Genomic DNA, 24648 nt, shown 5'->3' with positions numbered 1-24648 from the left:
TGCTAATTTTGGACATTACACTGTCCTTCGCTCGTGTCATTAAGAGAGAGGGATTGTGTTTTATCTGAGACACTGCCCCACCTACACACTTTACTGGGCATGCTCTGGCTCTAATTTGCATCAAATGCACCAGTGCACCTAAGATGGCAGCTCGCATGTCAGCCATCTTGCTGGCTTCAAAAATTCACAATGGGAGGCAACAGTGATGTACTCCTCAGTATAAATACATTAAACGGGGCACAACAACACAAAATCACGTGAAAAGCCTTCTCATAAAAGACTTTTACAGCTATAAAAGGAAAGGAAAATGAGCATTTTGTTAAAAACACTAAATACATTGCACTTAGTTCTTGAGAATAATTGTTTACTATAGTTCTAATGTAAATGTTATGTGCATGTTCATTAAAAAAAACTAAATAAAAAAAAACTATATTAATGTCTATGACTTTGGAAGGGTTATTCAACAATCAGAGCTGGGGAAACACTTCATTAAATCATATTAAATTTTTAACAAATGCCCATTGTCTTTACTCCATGCATCAAACATACAAACATACACATAAGCTGTTATTTTGAAACACTCTTTTGATGATCTTTTTGATGAACTTATAAGAATATGTCATACAAAATAAACCATAAAGTTTGCTGAAACAACAAATCAGACTTTTTCGAGTGTCAACTTTCAACCTGTGCAAGAAATTCTGGGAATTATTTCCCTACCCAATACAAATAAAAGAACCTTGAACGAATCTACATATTTTTAAAAAATCTGACCGCTGTTTCTTCAAACTAAGGTCATGGAAGATCGCTGTGAGACATTGCTTGTTCTGTTCCTTTAAGGTTCCTGAGTGATGATGGACAAACTTTTAACTCTGAACATCTCCCATGCTCGGCTGGTCAGTGATAACATGCACAGGCAGACAAATCACTCTGAATTAAGCACCATATGTGTGAATGCCAAGTTTGTACGTAGTAGAGCAGGGGCTGCAGTCTAACGACAGATGTGTTTAATAAAGTAGGGAGTTGTAATCTAAGGACAGTCATCTTTAATAAAGCAGGGAGTTGTAATCTAAGGACAGTCATGTTTAATAAAGTAGGGAGTTGTAATTTAAGGACAGTCGTGTTTAATAAAGTAGGGAGTTGTAATTTAAGGACAGTCATGTTTAATAAAGCAGGGACTTGTAATCCAAGGATAGGTGTGTTAATAAAGTAGGGAGTTGTAATCTAATGATAGTTGTGTTTAAAAATGTAGGAAGCTGTAATCTAAGATGTGTATAGTTTGGTACTTACATTGGGTCTCAGGCTAGCTGTGTATAGTTTGGTACTTACATTAGGTCTCAGGGTAGCTGCTTGCTTGTAGTACTGCTCAGCCGCGTCATTGAGGCTAGCTTGTCTGAAAGAGCAAAAAATACCAACACAGAACAAGATCAGCAGTTATGAAACATTAAGCATTGGTGTCTCTCACTTGAAATAAATTCTGTTTCATTCATTGTTTTATTTGTTATACAAGATAGACACAGAACGAAATGAGCTTTCAGTGGTTTCCTATGTTGAGAACAAGAACTGCCTGGATGATCTGTTATCTATTATAACTGACAAAGCCTTTGGAAATGAAAATTAAAACAAAATTTCACAAAATAAAGGTGTAATTTGTTTACAACAACAACAACAACAACACAACAGCAGCAGCAGCAGCAGCATTTCCTCTTGCCCCAGAAGGCCCATGTGTACAGGTGTAGTATGCACAGGTCTAGTGTCTACAGGTGTAGTATGTACAGGTGTAGTATGCACAGGTGTAGTATGCACAGGTCTAGTGTCTACAGGTGTAGTATGTACAGGTGTAGTATGCACAGGTGTAGTATGCACAGGTCTAGTGTCTACAGGTGTAGTATGTACAGGTGTAGTATGCACAGGTCTAGTGTCTGCAGGTGTAGTATGTACAGGTGTAGTATGCACAGGTCTTGCGTCTACAGGTGTAGTATATACAGGTGTAGTATGCACAGGTCTAGTGTCTACAGGTGTAGTATGTACAGGTGTAGTATGCACAGGTCTAGTGTCTCCAGGTGTAGTATGTACAGGTGTAGTATGCACAGGTCTAGTGTCTCCAGGTGTAGTATGTACAGGTGTAGTATGCACAGGTCTAGTGTCTACAGGTGTAGTATGTACAGGTGTAGTATGCACAGGTCTAGTGTCTACAGGTGTAGTATGTACAGGTGTAGTATGCACAGGTGTAGTATGCACAGGTCTAGTGTCTACAGGTGTAGTATGTACAGGTGTAGTATGCACAGGTCTAGTGACTACAGGTGTAGTATGCACAGGTGTAGTATGCACAGGTCTAGTGTCTACAGGCGTAGTATGTACAGGTGTAGTATGCACAGGTCTAGTGTCTACAGGTGTAGTATGCACAGGTCTAGTGTCTACAGGTGTAGTATGCACAGGTCTAGTGTCTACAGGTGTAGTATGCACAGGTCTAGTGTCTACAGGTGTAGTATGTACAGGTGTAGTATGCACAGGTCTAGTGTCTACAGGTGTAGTATGTATAGGTGTCGTGGCTACAGGTGTGGCTACAGGTGTAGTGTGTACAGGTGTCATGTCTACATGTGTAGTGTCTACAGTTTGAGTAAGTACAGGTGCAGTGTCTACAGGCGTAGTATGCACAGGTGTATTATGTACAGGTGTAGTATGTTCTCTGGACTTAAACTCTCCTCTTCAATATGCAAAGCCACATATGCTCTATTAATAAGGTGAAGGTTTCATTAAAGCAAACATCACATAATAGCTGCTTTATGAGGGGAAAATACTCTCATCACAGACCAGAAAGAGACAGGTTGTGGAAAATACAATACTAATACAGCAGAAACAAAAACAAGTTTTTACATTTGTGAGTAGCAAGTGAAGTAACTGTTGCTGAACTGACCCAAACTATGAACCCAGAAAAACTCACATAAATGACACTGGAAGTTTCAGAAAATAAAGTTAACTTAAGAAGTGTGGACCCGTGGGCATGCATAACACCTCTGTGTGCTAATTTTGGAATTTACACTGTCCTTCACTCTCCCTATGGAGAGTAAAACACAGGCCCACGTGATTCAGCAGTAAAATACAGGGTTCAGCAGTTTCATGATAATAAAACCCCTTGGACTGAACTAGGCAGCAGTCCTCAAATTTGAACTTCACCATAAAATTAAATTTTCTAGAAATAACTAGCAATTTTCATGAAGACTGCCTAATCTGTCAATGCCTGTGTCCTGTGTCTCCATTACTATAGTGCTGTCTCCTGAAATGGAATGACTAAATAGCAGCTGCAGGGGCCTGTATTTATATATCTCAACTGCTCAGACCTTTTTTTAGGACAGAATTAAAGTTCTATGCTAAATTTTCTGGCAATTACAAAGGTAAAACCAACATAAGAACTAATGTGATGACAAACCAGAGATTAGAATTTAAGTATAACCATGTGTGTAATCCGCAATGCTCTTTAGCCTACATGATGAGTCTAATTTTGAGCAATTTGCACATTTACATGCAGACAACAAATTGTGGCTTTGGCCCTTGAACAAAATATTGTTAATGGGGACCCAAACCCAATTTCCCCACCAGTGGAAATGTGGCCTCTCGAAGGTTGGAAAAATGCATGTGAATATTTGAGTTGGGACAGGATTTGTTCCCAAGAAAGCAGCTACATAACTGGTGTAAACACTACTCTGAGAGGGGGACAGGTAAATGAAGCCAGTGTGTGTCTCCAGGAGGAGCTCCATGAACTGGTACTACTGTGTGTAGCTCCATAATTATAATATAATAATAATAATTTTACTCTCAATTTTAGCATTTCATCAGTCCTATCACAGGTCATTGTTCCTGTGCTATGGTGGAAATCCTTCCATTAAAAAAAATCAGAACACTCTTGTATAACTGCATCACATGACTAGTACTTTACTGTACTACCACTGCAAAAATCTGTCAGCTAATCAAGTATTACATAAATTAATCCTGATGTCAGTCAGACTGATAAAAAAAACAAAACAAAAACTAACCACCCATACTGTAATTGTTTTATTTTATAAACCTATATTATATTTATGACTATATCTATTTGAAAGAAAATTAACAACCCCTCCCGTGATTCTGAAGTCTACTAGCGAATTTCCCCATGGCAGCCCTGCAGTAATCGAGAGGCTTTTGAAGAGGACTATGGAAATGGAGAGGGAGGAAAGAAACCTGCGTGAGTGGCAGGCCCCAGAGAGCAATGAGGGAGAGTGCTTCACATCTAGAGCTGTTTGAGCTCCACCGCCTGCCCCCTCCCCTGGGCCCAGCTGGGCTTCTCTCCCTCCTTCCATCACCTCCCTAGTGAGCTCCTTCCACGCCACCTTCCAAGACAAACATCTAAAGAACATGAGCTCCAAATGAGCATGACCACTTGCTAGCATGCCGGCAGGAGTCAGAGCCTAAGAATCCAATTACCAGCCAAGGATCTAATGCCATGTACAACACCACTGACTGGAAACCTACCACAATTCCTTAGTACTTTAAAAGCAAAATGGTACTAATTACTGTATTTAAATAAGGCCAAGTTAATATCTGAAGAATGTATTCACAAAGGAACAGAGAATAAGAGGGCTGATATTTCTTATATTGGAGGACAGTATTTAAACACATTTAAAGGCACCCTGCATGATGGAGAGAGGGAGGGTGGTACTGGGGTTGCCATGGTAATGAGGCATCTTACTGTCTTGAAAAGTGGGTGTGCTTATGCAGCAGTGTGGAGATCATTATAACCACGGCAGTGGAGCAGTGGTACTGGGGCTGTTTGAGTATGCTAATGGCTGTCTCTGAGTTACTTATTGTGCATGTCTGTGAGCTTATGATCTAGAAGAACACGGAGTACTGAGCTTGACCTGTCAACATCACATGATTCAGCAGTTCTAGTCAGTGTCATTGGGCTTGTTTAATACTCCCATGCAGTGAATGTTGGGGAGTCTCACCTGAGCATGTGAGCCGCACTGAAAACCACATCAAACTCCTCACTGTCCAACTGAGCTGCTGTCTCTGCCATCTCTGCAGCTTCCAAAAGCCTCGACTCCTCCAACAAAAACTGACCTGAGAGAGGGATGAAGGGGGTGTGAGTAAGGGAGTGTGACAGAGGGAAAGTATTACATTCTCTATCTTTCATTCTAAAGGATGAACATAACATTTCTCCTTTGGTTCAGCTGGTCTTTTCTGGCCTTGTCTTCAGACCTCCTAACACATGTACATTATACTCTACTGTGTATTTATCTTCTTAAGATTTCCTGATAGGATGGATTTCTTTAATGCGCTCTGCTAACAGGGTGGGGAGGGCAGAGCGGGGGAGCATGGAGACTCCAGCCTGCACCACACTCCTGGACCAGCACACCAGACCAGGCATTTCCCCCCAAATATCTGTGGAGGAAATCTGAACCTCCAGGAGCAGTCTCAGAAGAATGAGCGTAGTCTACTAGCATGACTGATGTGAACCTTGTTTAAGAAACCTCTGAGTTTCTCGAACCAACGGGGCATGGGCTTGACACTAATCACATTCAGTGTCTGCAGCTTTGCAGGAAGAATGTTTCAAAGTTAAGTCTCTCAGACAACATTAGTCAAGTTGAGTTAAGGCCTATCCGAGAACATCACAGTCTGCACATCATTTGGGCAAAATACATCTGAATCAGCACACAGCAGGGCACATTAATAGGGTGACCAACACGCGCAGTTCTGAGAGATATTGTGAGTTATATTCTTCATTTTTAATGTTGTTCAATACAAGTGATCCATGGTCAGACACATATGAAACTGCACTACATAGACATTGTGGTAGTTAGAAAATGAGAAAGCATGAGTGTGGGGTGAGCCAACAGTGCCTGGTCTACATCCAGAAAAACACCTGGTCTATACCCAGAAGTCAGAGATGGAAAGACATGGTCTATACCCTAGTCAGACATGGAAAATGATAGATAAACAGGCCAGGAATCTACTGATGATATCCTGTTGGTTGTTAACACTGTAGCCAAATCCAATATCAATAATTACAGTAACACTGTATACTGTGTAATTTCTGTTATTAATAGGCTTTTTAACATCCATGCTTCATACAAAACAATTTCACAGATTAAATGCAATATGACTCACTTGGTGGCAAATCCTCCCTGTATTTCTTGATGCTATCAGTGGTATTCTTTCATTAAGTCTAAGACTAGGAGTATTTGATCTTATTAATATGCAGTGTTGCTCACCATAATGCATGTAGCAGTTTCCTTTAGTGGGATCAAGCTGGATGGCCTCCCGAAAGTACCTCTCTGCTTCTGCTTTCTGGCCCTGAAAGTAAATTAATAAAAATATATATAAATCAATATTTACAACTAAATTCTGGAATTTAATGGAGACCACACAGTTCCATGTTAACCCAATATTGGATAAAATTCTGCAAACGTTCTTACATTGGTATAAAATACATTCAAACATGCTTGCAGTGATGCTACTGCATGATATGAGTTGTGTCAAACAAATGTTTAACAGACCTTTAAGTGGGAAACAGACTTCGGCTTCGGCACCATGGGCTTCATCATATAACATATCACAGTTTATCACAGAGTTCAGCTGTACAGCACTTATAGAAGTGTGATGCATTTATGTTTATCTTACTTATAATACTTAACCCCAAAAATCAGTGGTGTGCAACACTAAACTGATCTAAGGCATGTCCATTGTTTGCAGAAGTATTGTTTATTGTTAGGCATGAAGGCTTTCCTCTGTAAAGAGCACAATGAATGTGAATGATCGTAGCACACATAGTGACATCAGCTATTGGGTTTTCTGTGCATTGAAGCATTCCATATATTTTTGATTTCTGTAAGCAACCTTTTTGTAACCAACCTCTCTCTCTCTCTCACTATCTATCTATCTATCTATCTATCTATCTATCTATCTATCTATCTATCTATCTATCTATCTATCTATCTATCTATCTATCTATCAAAGCATTTGGGGAAAGTGGGAAAATGTTCCCATTTAATTCTAATTTGACTAAATTCCACGTCTCAACCATGTAGTTATAGTCATGTTACCACTCTAAAGCAATATCCTGGCGCACCTCCACTGCTCCTCACACTCCTCTCACGGTTATTGCTAAGCCCCTATTCTGAGCGTGATATCAGACGTGCCACTCTTCTGGCCTCTCTGAGGAACTCATGAATGGAGCCCCAGTCTGATTAGCTGCAGAAATAACAGAAGTCAATAATGAGCCTGAGAAGCTCTCTCCCATTCCATTACATCCCAGGGTGTGTGTGACGAGGTCGTCTAGTGTCAGCTCAGCATGGCAAAGGATCGATTTTCAATACCACTCCATTGCCGCTGATGACCTATGACTCACCATCCTGTGTGTGTGCATGCGTGTGTGTACACATGTGTGCATCAGAAAGGTTGGGGATTACTTTCCCAGGTTTAGTTTAAATAGAAGATGATTGCTTTTGACAATATCAGCTGAACACAGCTAACCAAAAACACTATTGTTTTAGCATCCGTGAGACATGATACCAGAAATAATAAAAAATAACCTCTGATAAAGGCCTCTAGAATATAAATAAAAAAGCTTTCTATTGCTAATCCACGATTCTTCAACAGGTAAAATGTATCACTGTGTTACAACTACTTTTCCCAACCATAAGCCATACATCAGAAAAGTTGCCAGTTTGATCCAGGTTTTTTTTTAAATAAAAAAACCCCACATCCATTTCCCTTGATAACTACATTTAAATTCCCCTAAGCAGTGAATGACTGTAATCACCACATAACTGAACAAACTCCGAAAAAGCAACCTACTTTCCTCAGTACTTTTCAAAGGCGCCAAGCAGGCTTGTCTGATAATTTGTCAGGTCTCTCACAGTACCAGGCATGGCACAGTGTTGGCACAGTCTTGTTTCTCCTTGGTAGCCCTTCAATGCTCTATAACTATACCCAGAGCAGTAGCAAATGGAAGCTGTAAACTCCATGCTTTCTTTAAAATCAATGCCGAGCTTCGAATCTCTGCCCCCTCACTGCACTGGGGTTTACCTCAACCCTGTCAGCTCTAGGAGAAAACGTCCTCTGGTTTTGCTTCTCTGTTTGACAGACAGTAAGCACGGCAATGCAACATTTATTTATATAGCACCTTAAACACATGCAAGACTGACCAATGTGCTGTACATGCTCACTATTAAAATTAACAAATATTTATCATCGTGTAAAAGTTAAAACAATAAAACAAAAATCCTAAACACATGTAGCACACAGGTAAAACCAATATCATCTTAATATCTCTAGGAGCCAATTCCATTTAGCTGTGCTGCCATAGCTAGATCTGCCTGAGTCCATCTTTGCACATTACAGTTCCCTAATTTACACAACCTGTTAGCTGGACATGCCTACTAATCTAGTCTCTCTTTCTGCTGAGCTACACCTACCCCTGATGTCATGATGTTACTGAGCCTCAACCCGTCTCAGCTGCCATAGTTACTCCCACCACCCCCAAGTCCCCTGCTGTAGCCCACCACCCTTCACCCAGCCAGCTACTCTCCGTTGCCCTAAATGGACGCTCTCTTACAGGATGTCATGAGGTCATGATGTTACTGAGCCTCTACCTGTCTCAGCTGACATGGCTACTCCCACCTCCACCTGATGTCCCTTCCTGTATCCCACCACACTGCCATCCTAGCCAACTACTTCTCCATTGCCCTTAATCAATGTTCTCTTGCGGGATGGATCTCGGACACACCCCAGGACAAGACTAGAAAGTTGGATTAGACATTACATTTTTTAATTTATTGATTTTTTTCTCTTTAAATTGTGCTGACCATTGTTGGCCAGAGGAGGATGGGCCCCCCTCTGAGTCTTGGTTCCGCTCAAGGTTTCTTCCTCATGCTCTAAGGAGTTTTTTCTTACCACTGTCACCCTTGGCTTGCTCACTCACTATTCTAACTTAAATCAGTGTCTGGTTTCATAATTTAAATAAAAATCTGGGCCACTATAAAATGTACTATAAATAACTGGGTGTTCATTCTTGACCCTAAATATGTATGATTTGACATTTTTAAAGAAAAAAAAAGACATTTGATTGATTTTTCTTTTGGGAATGTAATTTATTAAAATAACTCATATGTGCTTTTGCCCATAGGAGAACAAGTACCCATTCAGAAATCTCCCAGGTCACTTAGTAGCTGCTACCTCTTCAGTTCAGGAAGACAGTAAACGAAGATGACTACTGCTTTCTTTAACAAGGGGAAAGCAGGCGGCTCTGAACAGGCCTACAGGGGAATGAGAGGAAACAGGAGCAGGAAAGCCCAAGCCTGTCATCCTGAAGCCAAAGAGTAATAAGAGAACGTACTCTCCTTCCCTCAGCCGTGTTTAACACATCTCCTGCCTTAACTGTCTACTCGAGTTTCTGTGAGGCCTGTGGGCGTGGCAGGCATAACTGGCTACTTTTTCAGAAGATTCAGAAAAAAAGCAGTTACTCTTCCTAAGGTTACTCTTTGTGTCCTTAAGAAGCCAGATCCCCACCTTTGACAGAGTTGCTTAGCCAATAATGGAGTACTGTCCCAGGTTCTATACTTACCGTCATGGCCAGCAGCTTGCCATAGGTGAGGTGGGCTGGGATGTGGTCAGGTTTGACCCGGAGTGACTCCCTGTACCAGTGCCCAGCCTCCGAGAGCTTGTTCAGCCTCATGTATGACTCTCCTGTGATGAGCGGAAGCAGGGGTCAGGTCAACAGGTCAGAGGTTATGGAAGCACACATCCTCTCACACCTTTGTTTTATTGTGAGATCCTATAAGTAGCGGTCATATGAAAGTGACCCAAGGCAAATTCCACAGACTGTGAAATGTGATCCTGGACCTCTCTGTTCACATCAAATAAACAACTCAGCTAGGTTCCGCATTCCTTTATTAAACAACAAGCATACATTCTATCAAAATTTTTACATTTTGCCCTGATTAGTTTTCCTCATCAATGACAGTACTTCATCTTGAGTAAGACTGATGGCTGACTGGATGGTGGCTGACTGGGCTGATAGTTGATTGGTTGAATTTGGAATGAGCTGGGTTTATGGCTGAATGACTGATGGCAGACCAGGTTGTAGTAGTTGACATGCTTTTCCATGGATGGCCGATGCCAATATTTATCAAGCATGGCGGTCGTTGACTGATACACAATGTGATGGCTGGAAGTTTGGCGGTCAGAATGACACACACCCCTGAAGGTGATGGAGAATGACCATACTAAGATCCTATGGGAATTCCAGATCCAGACCGACAAATTCCAGCAAACAGACTGAAGTTAACATGACTAAGGGATTACTGTCAGTTATCACAATACAGATACAGCAGATGGTTATATCTTGACATAATGAAACATTTTTTACCCAACTAAGGAGAATTCATTTGCTATGAAAATACCTAGGTGAAAGAATGTATTTACATATGACACACACACACACACACACACACACACACACACACACACACACACACACACACACACACGTATCTGATAATGGTTAAAATAATGTTAATTTTCTCAATTAATGTTTTTAATGACAATTGCTGTTATTTAGCATTGTCATTTCTAAAATAACAATACTTGTCACAGAGTGAATGGCTCTTCAGTTCCTTGCATTGTAATATGATCAAATCCAGGATATGAAAAAACTTGATTACAATTCAACCTTTAACTGCAAACATAAGAGCTGTGCGTGTGAGAGTGGGAGGCTGTGTTAATGACGCACTAAAAGAGGTGAGGTAAATTCCAGTCTAGGGCAGGACAGGTAGGACTCACCACTATGCTTCAATTAAAAGTGACACAAATTGTACAGTGCTGAAAGACATATGCATGCAGACTGAGTGAACACAAAAATTTGTTACATGATTAATACTCAAATTCCAGTCTTTCAGGACCACTTGTCTACATTGAAAGATATCTATACATTCCATATTTATCACTTAAAGGAAGATAGTTTTTGACCATGGGGAAATAAGGCCTTTTTAGATAAACAGAAACAAATTATGGATTATGGTATGTATGCTGGAATAGAATCTAAAGTCCCAGTGAGAGCTGGGTTCACATTCTGACAAAATCTCAATTAGTGTGCCAGGATTTGGGTTAGAGGACAACTGGGATCTTTCTGGAATTTTGTCCAGGAGAGTTAAAAGGAAATCAAGGATGGGAAAAAGGCCACTAGGAGACAGGAAATTAGCTCAGGCCAAGCCCCACTCTGCACTAGATTAACTGATACTGTTATCCAGATAAGTTCCTGTTAACTACATCTTTAAGAAAAACATAAGCATAATATATAGCATAATGATTTTGTCAGATGCTACAAACCTCAAAATGTCAAAAACATTAAGTACAAAACCCCACACCCAAAGACAATGCTGATCTCCATTTGTGTCTGACAACATACTCTACTCACCCATCATGTTGTAGAGGCTCTGAGGAGCAAACTGCCTTGGCATTTTCTGAATTGCTTCTTTGTATACAGACAGGGCCTCCTATGAATGGAACATTGAAATTTCATTAACAGAAAACACAGAAACAAGCATGGCTTCACTAGACCCTGGGGCACATGCTCCAGTAAAATGTCTCTAAACCACGTTGTAATCACGGGGGTAAAAGTTAGCATGAAACACATAATGGTTTACGCTTTAACCTGGCTTGTTGAACAGAACCTACAAAACACACATATTAGCACCAAAGAACAGGGAGAAGCAGTAGGAGTGGGGGAGAGAGAGAGAGAGAGAGAGAGAGAAGAACAGAGCGAATGGAAAAGGAGCAACAGATCAAGGAGGAGTGGGCCTTTATAAAGCACATGCAGAATTCTGCCCATAGAGACTAGCAAAGGAAGGGTTTGGACTGTGCCCCTTAATTCTGTGTGTGCCGGAATACAGCATCCAGAGTCATGGCTGGGAACAAGCCTCCAGGAGATCAGGCGGCGACCCTGTGGGGCAGGACCTCTGGGCAGGGTCAATGCATGCAGCTGGCCCTCAGCTCACCTCCTGGTGACCTTGCTCATGCAGGAGTTTTCCCAGGTTATACAGGCAGCTGGTGACAGAGCTCTTATGTGCATGCGGATCCTTCAGGTTCTCATCGGGGATGTCTGCACAAGTGAGGAAGGTGCGCTTGGCCTCTTCCAGATGGCCCTGGTTCATCAGGATGATACCTGTGTTCAAGTAGGCAGCTGAGAGAGAAAAACCGAGGCAGAGATTGAGAGAAAACGCAAAATGAGACAGGAACAGAGTGCAGTGTGAAAAGTCCATTACCATCCAGGGTGACATAATTAGGCCCAAACAGAATCAGGGAAGGTCTTCTGCTGATGAACTAGTAGCCTGATTAGAGTTATATTACAGTCAGGGTTAAACTAGGGTTAGAGATAGGGTTATATTACAGTCAGGGTTAAACTAGGGTTAGGGTTACACTAAGATTAGGTTTACACTAAGGTTGGGGTTCCTATCCCTGTTCTTAACCCCAACTCTGTTCCTAACCCTAGAACAAACAGCTGGAAAATATTTTTCACATGCTTGTTCAAAGTTAAAGTGCCAGCAGTAGCAAGAACCACTATTACCACTGTCATAGAAGCTGTGACTCACGTACTCAAATATAATTGTTTAATATGTGCACATATCTAACAGCCAAAATATTAACAAATCCTGATTTTAAATTTTGTATCCTTGGGTAAAAAAAATGTAAAAACCCTGTCAGTACTTGGATAGAATCAGATGTTTTGAACTTTGGAACTTACTTAATATTCAGTTTAAAAGAGTCACATCCCAATTATTGTACTGCTATACTTTAAACACAAAAGAGCACGTACAATAATATTTTTTAACTAAAGAGAAAACATCACATGAAAGCTTTTTTCTGCACAATCTGTTTTCAACACTTTATAGTCTTTATGCCCCAGAGTCACAGTGACTTTCTCTCCTCCTTAGAGTAGCTTCAATACAGTGGACGTATAATTTTGCTCAGCACACCAGACCCGTTAGTTTCTCTGACCTTGACTCATCCAAACTAAGTGTGGTTTTAAGTGTTGACACAGTGAGATTTGAGTCATTAATTCAATAAAGCTGGAGCAAAGCTTAACGCACACACAAACACACACACACACACACACATGCACAAACACAGAGACACACACACACACAAACACCCACACACACACACACACACACACACAGGATTCAGGAGTTGCTGGGATACAGTCATGACTGTGGGAGCTTGAAATTAAAGCGTAGAGAGAGCGAGTGCGCATACAAGCAAGTGTTGGCCTGCTGCCGATGGCCAGCTTGTAGTAGTGCAGAGCCTCTGAGAACTTCCTGTTTTCCTGGAGCAACAGACCCCTGCCACAGAAAAGAGGGAGAAATAAATAAATAAATAAACAAGACCATTCAGGGCCGATCTTGAAGTTGGCAGTGTTCTCATGCAATGCAGGTTTTTTACTGACTGCCAAAGAGGCTTTTGTGATGCTGACAGATGTAGTGATCTACCGTGACAGAACACACACGGTCCTTTCCAGCATTCATTAATAAACTACTGACAGCAGACAGACACAAAAACTGTTCAGGATTTGGGGAACACACTAAAAGAAGGCTTTGTCATCATTATCTAGTCTGCTACAAGACTCATAGCACAAGAGCTACATAATACAGCACTGATTAATCAGTAGTGCAATATCACAATCCATTTTTAATTGATTTCTACAAAGTGACCAATCTCAGACACTGTAGATGAGCGTTCTGTGGGTGCCTTAATGAATCATGATATTCACACAATCCAACAAATGTAATCAATAATAACATGATGCAGGTCTTCTTTCACCATGCCACATTAAGGGTTAACCAGTGTGTTAAACTGTATATGTAATGTACAGTTCAGGGGTCAGTGCAGTGGTGCAGGCATTAATGTGGAACCAGGGGGTCTCTGTGGTCTCTTTGCAGGAGACAGTCAGATGATTAACAGGTTAAGTGTGAGAGGGTGGATCCTGGACGAACGTGTTGTGGGTTCACCTGGGCGTGTGTTACTGCAGGAGAGATGCACTCTTACTCACAGGTTATACAACATGTCAGCCATATTCCTCCGGTAGTACAGAGCATTCCTGTACGCCCTCTCAGCCTCTGCCATCTTCCCCTGGTTCTTCAACACATTCCCAAGATTTCCCCAGGCTAAGGAGCCAGGGTTCCACAGAGAGAGAAAGTACATAAGAGGGCATTCCAAGATTTTGCTTTAATTTAAAACAGTGTTTGAGTTCTTTGAGAGAAAGTGCATGAGATCTTTGCACAATCAGAGAAAACAGACAACCGGCTAAATACATTTTCATTTACATATTTACACTTATCCTGAACAACTAACATATTTACTTAGGCAGGCCTTGGATATTATGTTACAGCACCCGTCGGGTCAGCAGGACTAAGATTATTCAGCAGGGATGAAATTGCTTCAGTATTGTCCCAGAAGTAAGAGACAGATTAAGTGCATAGCATTGTTAGGCAAGACAATGGAATGAAGAGAGGAATACTGTCTAGGTAACTGAAGTCTAAGACATACTGACAGACTCGATAAGTGAGTCACTTATGTGAATTTCTCACCATTTAAAATAGACAGAGAACAATGACTGAAGGGCAATCCTAAATGGCAGATGAGGTTGGAAAACTTGACTCCTGACCCCAACCCTAGTCATTAACCCTAACCCTTACCTTAACCCTGACTCTAACCCTAACCCCAACCCTAACTTGACTCTTGACCCTAACCCTAGTCATTAACCCTAACCCTTACCTTAACCCTGACTCTAACCCTAACCCCAACCCTAACTTGACTCTTGACCCTAACCCTAGTCATTAACCCTAACCCTTACCTTAACCCTGACTCTAACCCTAACCCCAACTTGACTCTTGACCCTAACCCTAGTCATTAACCCTAACCCTTACCTTAACCCTGACTCTAACCCTAGTCATTAACCCTAACCCTTACCTTAACCCTGACTCTAACCCTAACCCCAACCCTAACTTGACTCTTGACCCTAACCCTAGTCATTAACCCTAACCCTTACCTTAACCCTGACTCTAACCCTAACCCCAACCCTAACTTGACTCTTGCAGGTTGCTACATGTGTCTGAGCATTGTGATTTACAGGATAATATTATATGTATATGTTTCTTAAGTATATTAAACATGAAAAGAATAATTACGATGAAAATGTAAAAGAATAAATTACCATACTCTCATTGGTAAACCACCTCTGAGGAAGCTATGCTATCTTGTAAGCTTGCGATCAGAGTTTTACCTTTATCCATGGCTTCATAATATATATGCATTTGGTCATTACCTAGAAGTTACAGCATTTAATATTACAATATTTCATGAGGAATGTGTGTGTGTGACTGTATATGTAATTTATTCCAGGACTCAGATACAATTATAGTGGAAATGTGAACACACTGAAAATTATAATCTACCATTGAGAAAGGTGACTGTTGTGGCCTGCTGGAAATGTCTTCATCTTTTGTTTAATTCCAACAGTCTACTTCACCTCAACACTCCCAACACTAACCTTAACCCTAACCCAGGCTACTTCACCTCAACACTCCCAACACTAACGTTAACCCTTAACCCTAACCCAGGCTACTTCAGCTCAACAATCCCAACACTAACCTTAACCTTAATCCAGAAACTAACTCTGGGTAATGAGTGTACTTCACTGCAACACTCCTAGAAACTAATTAATCTTAGCAAATTTACTGCTGAAAAAGACCCTTAAACTTGCCAATTTATGAAGATCTAACAATTATTGTCTACTTAAAGCTACAGGAAACACAGAGCAGACCAACATTTTAGGGAAATTGTTTTTGGGTTACATTTTTGGAATTGTTAATTACAAGCAGTGCAGAGTTCACACTGCCCTCAATGAAACTGCATTAACCCTAACCATAATCACAGGCAGTGCAGAGTTCACACTTCCCTCAATGAAACTGGATTACTTTGCTGTTCAAAAAACTTGCCAAAGCAGAATTTCATTTAAACCTCCTGAATGGAGCTAACAAAAATATAAGGCAATGCAGTGCTTGATGTACTTCAAATCATTCAGCACCGTATGCACACTGAAATTAAATTACTTCACAAATTGCATTTGCAGAACCTGACAGGACCACGATTGAAGGGGTGAACTCACCTTTGGCAGGGTTCACAGTTATCCCTGACCTATACAGCACCTCTTCATTGTGCCAGTCCTGGTTCCTTAGAACTGTCTTCACCCCAAAGAGGAGCACGAGTGAAGCACTGCAGGCTAGCACCAGCCTCCTGGATGAGCTGCTCTTGAGCCGCACCCACAGGGCTCTCGTCCCCACCGCCACCAGCAGGCAGAAACCCATGCTGGGGATGTAGAGGACCCTCTCGGCCACCACGAAACCCACGTAGAAGAACAGGTTGGTGGCGGGGAGGAAAGGGATGGTCAGTAATCCTAATGAGAAGACCACAACATTCTCAGTTGTGGGCAAAACAGTCCTAGTTAAACGATGTGTTTGGGTACCATTTCCATTCATCTGCACATAGTCCCAGTCTGGAATGAAGGGATCGTAGCCAGTGTCAACAATGTGCCCATTTGTACTGGGTTTTCCATTTGCTGCATGATGGGCCTTGCCATCAGTCTCTTCCTTGTTTGGGTGACTGCATAGTCCAAACCATGCGAGTGCCATCAGCCCAGTGTAGAAGGCCACAGTGTGGAGATTTCTCCAATCACTGATGCTTCTGAGAAGAGGCAGAGCATCCATTGACCAATCAAAGCTTAACATATCTGGGAAGAGGAGGAGCCACATATTCAGGGCAGGCAGGTAAAAGAAGGTTAGTAACCGGGTGAGGACGCTGGAGCAATCAGCTGCAGGGTTGTCAGAGTTGGAGAAATTTGGTGGTTTGTTGCCCATCCAGTAGAGGCGAAAGGCCAAGAGAAAGACCCCCCATGAGCCCAACAGAAATGTGCTCATCAGCAGACACACATTCTTCCTCTGAAACAGACAGAGAAGAAAAGTAACTGAGGCAACATGTCCATTTAATAGCAACAGCAAAGAGAAATATTTTGAGAATAAGGAGGCAAAGCAGTTTCATGGTTAGTTTGTGATTTTCTACCATTTTAATTTAATCCTGCTACATGTTATGTTTGTATCCTGACCACAGCAGTCATTCCGAACATCACACTGAAGGAAACTGAAGGACATCATATACCTAATTATGCAATAGTCAGTAAACTGAGAACAGCAAAACACAGGAGTGCAATTTGGAACACCAAGCACTCAAGCACTCCATGTGTCACTTCACATTTCACTCCACGTTTGTTGGATTGTGAGCTATGCGCCACACAGGGGGATTATTCAGGGAAGGTTTGGTGTTACTCCTAACCCTAACACAGGGAATACAACAGTTTCATGTTCTTGGCCCTTGGTACAGACTGATTTTGTGTTAATATGGCTCAATTATAAACATAATATGCAAGATATTGACTGCTGGTCAGTAAATTCTGACTTATGTCATGATGAGAGACTGTCACACACTCATCTCAATCTATCACGCCTGGCCTTCACAGACATCACCAAGTAAACATTAAATTCAGCCATACACATGCCTGTCCAACAGAGAACAACGCCTATATTAAACACTCTACATCTGCGTGCATGGAAGTCATTACGAGGTATTTATAAAGTTTTTGAATGTTTTTTTTCACTTTGAGTAGAAGCGGTTGTGCTGATATTCAAGACTTCTTCAGTGACTTACATATAGCCGCATTATATTTTTGACTTTCTCATCAGAAAGCTGGTAACTCCTGTGCCAAACCAATGTAATTGGTCAATGCTTCATATAACTTCCATAGCAAATAATGTTAACCTGATCCAGGTAGAAATACTCATGTTGATCATTGAAGAAACAACAATGCAGCATATATGAAATGACTCAAGATTTATGGACTGAAAGGAATGTGTTAATGTGGACTAACTGCTGAGTATGACAGCACCTCCAAGAAAATCCATTTAACTATTTAATTTCTTCTATTCATAGCCACTGCCATTACTAGCTACATAACAGATCAGGGATGTCCAATAAATGAATGAAATAAATGAATAATTAAATAGCATCTTGCAGTTCAACAGTCTCCACAGTGAGAAAGTGTTTCCTCTTTTGTAAGCCTGCAGGAGTGTACAGCAGTATTGATTCTCTCCTGTCTTTAGCGATCTATTTGATTCAGTGAGGAGAGAGAAACCCTCTCAAGGGGAATCTCTTAAAGAGGCCACTTAACTCTTACCTAATCATACAATCCAGACCAGCAGAGATATAGTGAGCATTTGCCAATAGCAAAACTTCTGTTTTAAGCTCCAAGACAGTTGTAGCCCAGTATAACATATGTAGAGCAAAAGCTATACCAGCCAAACAAGGGCATATACGACTACTGTTAGTGTTTTTCTTAATCTATTATCAAATATACATATGGTGGAATGAAGCACCATGTTCCACAGGAAGGTAGGGGATCCAGACCCCTAACCCTAAACCACATACCTCTAACCTTAAACTACAGACCCTTAACCTTAAACCATAGACCCTAACCCTAAACCACAGACCCCTAACCCTAAACCATGCACCCTAACCCTAACCAGACCCCTAATCCTAAACCATAGACCCCTAACCCTAAACTCCTAACCCTAAACCACAGACCACTAACTCTAAAACCATAGACTCCTAACCCTAAACCTATTACTCATCCTATTTGGTTTCCAGTAACTTGTCATTTTACAGTAAGCAAATACAGGTATTAAAAAGCTCCCATATGCAGGAGGCCTATCGATCTGTCTCCAAAGTCCAGCACAAAACCATACAAAACTGCCTGTGTGCTTGTAGTCTGTCAGATCCTCTGTAACCTTTTGGTCAAAACAGGATGCAAATTAAATAGTATTTAATACACTTCTAACATACACTTCTGATGACATGAATTACAATAACAACACATCCTCCACATAAATCAAGAAGTTTAAAGGCAGAAAATGTCAGCTGTGAATAAGTAAATCCATGATAGTCAGGAATGCTAGCCCTAGCTGGAGCGATCAGAGAAGAGGTGTGATCCTGGACCCAAGAGTGCCTTTAGTGCGCTAGAAGGAAGAGTGATGTTCTCTCTGTGGTGTGTAAAGGACAAACAGCCCCAGCTAAAGAGAAACGCAGGGAACTCTGAGCTTGTCCATCTCTCCATCACGTATGTATGCACGCACACAGTGCAGTTGAGTGTAACGTTGACAGAATGCATATAGCTGAAAATCACTATGGTAAAACAGACACTGAATCCATAAGAAAGAGGAATCATGAATCCAGTCTGATAGGAGTGTTATACCCGAGTCTGATAGGAGAGTAATACTTCAGTCTGATAGGAGGATTGCCTGATAGTGTCTAAATCCACTGCAAAATATGTTATGACTATCAAACTTCAACGACATAAAGACACTTTCGTCAAGTACAGAAGTACCAAGAAATTCCTATTTTTCCAGAGGTATGCAAAACACCTTTAGAAAGATGCATGGTACATTGTGTCCTGCTACACACTGCATTAACACACACACATATTTAAGCTCCCATGCAACCCTGTCAGCCAGTTGCACTGAAACATAACAAATCCAGTCTGGCTTTTTACACAAAAAAGCGTGCGAGTGTGAGTGTAACAGAGTGAGAGTGAGGCGGCGGTCCACAGAGAGTCTGTCCTTATGGCAGCAAGGTCGGGCGCCTGTGTTCATATTTGCACACTGCTACAGATCGTCTACGGGTTTACAGAGAGGCTGTCAGTGTGGGATCATGATGGCTCCCAGGCTGCAGCGAGGATTTAACTATCTCTCTCTCTCTCTCTCACACACACACACACACACACAGCTTGCATCAGCTAGCCAAAACGCACAGACAGGGATTTGTACGTGTGTGCATGCGTGCGTGCATATGTGTGTGGGAGCAGGAGACGATGATTCAGTGTTTAATCAAAGTGAGAGGACACATAATTGAGAAAGGTTCCCGGGTTTGACAGCCGAGTCACTGCGCAGCACTCCCCTAATGTGTGTGTGTGATGCTGACAGAGCAGCCCAGGGCTCTCAGCCAGATGCGCCGAGCATGAAACATTTATCTCCACTGGTGGGACCACCCCTCAGCTGAGTGTGAGAGTGTGTGCTTGCATGTGTGTCCAATTCACTGTAACCTTCTTAAGGTATGTAGATGGGCAGAAAAGTAGTAAAGGTTTTTAAAGGAAAACTGCAGTTCTGGTGGGTTTTTGATTTTGGCACTTGGCCCACACACACTGTCTCGCAGTCACTACCTGGCCATGGGACAAACAAGGGCATCAATGCTAGTCTGCCTGATCTCTGGCGCAGGCTGAAACTCCGAAACGCTAACCACAGCCATCTGTGCATGGAGCATTCACATATCTGCGGAAGAAATCATCATCGTCACTGTAAACGTACGGACTGTGGACAGCATCACACACACATTCTTTAATTAGAACTTGCATTGACGCAATGACCCATTGCACACAAGCAGCTTCTTTCAAAACTGATGAGAGAATGAAACAAGGCAAACATCAAAAAACAAAAAAGCCAGTGTTGAATGGCAGGCACTTTAAAACATGAGTTCAATTATTGCCACTGTCCAGGCTTGGGGGGATGGGGGTCACAGTGGCCTACTGCAGCATGCTGAGGAATTCAAGCTTTTTGTCTCTAATCCAGTTTAGCTCAAAATAAGTGGTTTAGCACAACCCAGTAGGAGGGAAAGAGGCAGTTTACCCCCCTATTCTGTCTTTTTGTAATGCCTTTTCAATCAGTTTAAAAATGAAACAATTTAGCCTTTATGAAGCAGGCATGTGAGAATAATGTCCTTGGAGATGAAATGCAAAATAGACCAATTAGAAGAGGGAAAATACATCTTTTTCAGAGAGTGGCTTTCTTTCAAATGCTGAGAGTAGAGGACATCTTGATGAACATCCACTAAAACGGAGTGCACAGCTGCCCACTTTCTAGATCAACTCCTGTAAAAGAGAGTTTAGAGGGACATGAAATGGCATTTAAATGTTTGTATGAACTAGCCATTTTCATATTCCTTGTGAGGTTTGATTAAATGGGAATATCGGAAATGTGAGGTGACTTCAAATAAACAGACCACAATGTCCAAAAATGTAACAGAGAGAAAGGTCCCTCTGAAATTCACAACGAAATTCAACGAAATTTCACTGAAAAAAGCACAGAAACACAACCTACCCCTCATTCAATATCTGTATTCTGCTGGAGCTTCTCAAATTTCTAGGTGCTTTTAAATGAGAAAGGAAAATGTGAAGGTGTTTTCAAAACCATTTTGTACACATCTTTTCCAAACCTCTTCATTAGGCTGTACCATTTAAAGACAAACATCAAGCAATTGTCTCAGAGTAAAGTGGACAGAAACTGGCGGGATTCAGAGCCAGGAATGTGACAGATGTGGAGCCTGATTCTGTGTTTATTAGGCTCCAGTTTTTAATGAGACCTCCCAAACATACACACAGCACAGGAAAAGCTCTGAGCTGTACTGCTCTGTATGACTGATCCCCATGAGGGATCTGGACTGTGGTGCACATGCACATGTGCTGTGCATACGATAAACTACTGGGAAGAAGAAAAAAAATGTTTACCAAAACCTCAGCATTTTTACAACAAATACAGATTTGAGCAGAGGTTGTTAATGCTCAATTGGGAAATAGTTTTGGCATGTGGATTTTTCTTCCTCTATACTATAGTCTAAACACATCTTGTTCAATTTGCTAGGAACTGAAAATTCCAACCATTTGAAGCACCATTTCCCTGCTTTGCTCTTAAACATGTTCCGTTTTAAAAAAACAGAATGACTAAGACTCTAATTCTGCAAAGAAGAGGCCAGCACACAGTGTTTAAACCACGGCACCCAAACAGTGAGGGACAGCACACAGTGTTTGAACCACAGCACCCAAACAATCAGGGACAGCAAACAGTGTTTGATCCACAGCATCCAAACAGTCAGGGGCAGCAAACAGTGTTTGATCCACAGCATCCAAACAGTCAGGGACAGCACACAGTGTTTAACCACAGCACCCAAATAGTCCGGCAGCCGCTGAGAGCCAAAACCCTGAAATTAGACCCATTTGGGAGAAGAAACACCAACAATACCACTGCTCAGCTCACCTGAACAACCAGCAACACCTCTGTCCAGCTCACCCAAACCTGGAACAGAAACAAGCCAGACAGGGAGCAAAGATGGCCAGGAATTCCATTTCTGATACACAGTGACATTTACAGGAGAAAAGGTTGAGATAAGTGAAATCTCGTTTTCTGTAGCTCACACTTGGCGCTGTACCCATGACTCTGGCTCCAGCACTACATGCATTGTCTGAAATTTCAAAGCTGGTCTGAAGTTGTTTGGAACAACATTTATGTATCTATTCAGCACACATTTTATTTGAAATATCTACCTGAATCTTCACTCTTTGGTCACTTTATTATCTATCTAATGGGACATGGATACTGAACGTAGTAAGATGTATTGTGCTAGTATTACAAGAATGTTGCTGGATTTTTTGTACTTACTAACGTTACTGAGTCGAGAGTGGCCTATCTCCCAAAATATACATTTTACATCATTTGGCAATGTCCTTGATCTTTATTAAAACCAGTTCCACACATTAGCTTAAATAGTGTCAAGAATACTATCCTGCCTAAAGTAGGAAATAAGAGTAAACTTTGTTGTTATTGATTTCCATGCATATTTAAGTGTTCAGTGACGCAATAAAGCTGTGAGTCTTCTGTCCTCATTTGAGCACAGCCAGTGTATCATGAGTATGGACAGACAGGGAAGTTCATTCCATTACCTGCGTGCAGAATGCAACCTTGATGCATGACTTTGTTTTGTGTTGATCTAAATATAACCAACCTGGAGCAGAGCTGTCTTGAGAAACTGTTCAGGTAGATTTAATTAAGAATGGCTCAAGTTATACATAGAACAAAATGGATGGTATGAATGAATTTATCTATTTATCATATCTTGACAGAACAGAATGTGGAAGAGAGAAAAAACTCTCAAAAACAGCACATCTGGCCACATTCTGATATAACTTTTCAAACTGTTCATGAACCATAATTATCAGAAGCCACAGAGGCTGCTGGGCAGAACTGCACACCAATCTAACCGATTTGTGATGGTTGTATTAGACTGAATTGTATTAGACTGTATTGATGGTTGTACCCCACCAAACGCTTTACAGTGGCTGTTCTCACAGCTCCAGAATTCACAAACTCACAAACACAAAATCAGGGCACACAGAAACCAGGCCTCAGCACACCACACCCAACAGGTTTCCAGACACTGTATCAGGTCCTTCAGTGTTTCAAATAATGTTGGGGTAGATTCCTTTAGCCCAAGGATATCTTCACGGCTTCAGCCATCATAAATAAAGAACATTTTGGGTGTTATCGCTCACTGATCCTGCCCTGGACAAAGTTTAATAACAAGTAAAAGAAATGGCAAACATCCTGGAACATGTTTAAATTTTATGGTAGAAATTAGTGATGCATGAAAATTCTTGAAACTGAAATTCAGGTCATACTGGGCTGAGAACAGTTTTTTTGTTTGTTTGTTTGTTTGTTTGTTTCTCTGTCTTCTCTATAAGTGCAGCTATAGCTGGCAGTGGTGTGCTAGTAGGCACCTTCCTGCTTGCTTCTGTAGTTTCTGCAGGATGGCACATTTAGAAATGGTGCATCAGACCTGTAGCTGTAGAATCTGTAGAATCCTTTGGTGTCGTACCTCCTCCTGAAACTGCAAATCACTTGTCTAATATCCCTCACCGAAACCATGAAATGGTTCCACATGGTTGTTATTTTCAGTGTTGCTGCTCAAACTGTTGGAACATATCCACACTGACAAGCAAAGCAAAGAAAAGGAAACCAAAGGCAGATTTGGTTTTGTTAAGTACATTTTAGTTATCTTTGTTTTGTTGTTGTTGTTGTTGTTATTTTATTTTTGATCAAAATTTTTCAGCTGTTTCTCTCATTTCTGGCCCTTTTGGTCAAAGATTTTTGGTGCATTACTAAAAATTTGAGTTCAGTAGGACAGTGGGTTGCATCTCTGATCCTAACCCTAAATTTAATTCTAAACCTAACCCTAAATATAAATTTAACCCTAACCCTAACTCTACCCTTAACCCTAAACCTAACCTTAAACCTAACCCTGAACCTAACCTTAAACCTAACTCTAAACTTAACCCTAAACCCTAATCCTAACTCTAATCCTAACCCTAATCCTAAACCTAACCCTAATCCTAGCCCTAACTCAAATCCTAACCATAACACTAACCCAAATATTAACTTTAATCCTAATCCTAACTCTAATCCTAACTATAAACCCTAGCCCTAACCCTAATACTAATCTCGTGAGGCTCTGGGTGAGATTCCTTATGGTGGAAAATAGTTGCTAAACTAAACCACTTTTATTTAAGTGGCAAGGACCCTTTTAGCAGCCAAAACAGTTATTAAGAATTCATCAAAGTTAGTTTGTTTTTACAAACTAACCATCTTAAATTCACAGTCAACTGGCTAACAATGGAACTAGACAAAA

General features: G+C 41.2%; 1 protein-coding gene across 1 annotated transcript in view; it reads right to left on the bottom strand.

Moving 5' to 3' along the window:
- Positions 1-1029: 1029 nt before the first annotated feature.
- LOC113587198 (protein O-mannosyl-transferase TMTC2-like) overlaps positions 1030-24648 on the bottom strand; it is a 64889-nt gene continuing 41270 nt past the window's right edge. The window contains exons 3-11 of the mRNA XM_035524899.1: positions 16202-17030; positions 14084-14198; positions 13291-13376; positions 12033-12217; positions 11453-11531; positions 9602-9723; positions 6249-6330; positions 4983-5097; positions 1030-1393 (exon numbers count right to left, since the gene is read on the bottom strand). Coding sequence (XP_035380792.1) covers positions 1264-1393; positions 4983-5097; positions 6249-6330; positions 9602-9723; positions 11453-11531; positions 12033-12217; positions 13291-13376; positions 14084-14198; positions 16202-17030 — 1743 coding nt within the window. The 3' untranslated portion in view covers positions 1030-1263. The remainder of the gene's footprint in view (positions 1394-4982; positions 5098-6248; positions 6331-9601; positions 9724-11452; positions 11532-12032; positions 12218-13290; positions 13377-14083; positions 14199-16201; positions 17031-24648) is intronic.

Source organism: Electrophorus electricus, chromosome 4, assembly GCF_013358815.1.
Source record: "Electrophorus electricus isolate fEleEle1 chromosome 4, fEleEle1.pri, whole genome shotgun sequence".
Classification (NCBI taxonomy): Eukaryota; Metazoa; Chordata; class Actinopteri; order Gymnotiformes; family Gymnotidae; genus Electrophorus; species Electrophorus electricus.
This window is presented reverse-complemented; position numbering and strand designations above follow the sequence as displayed.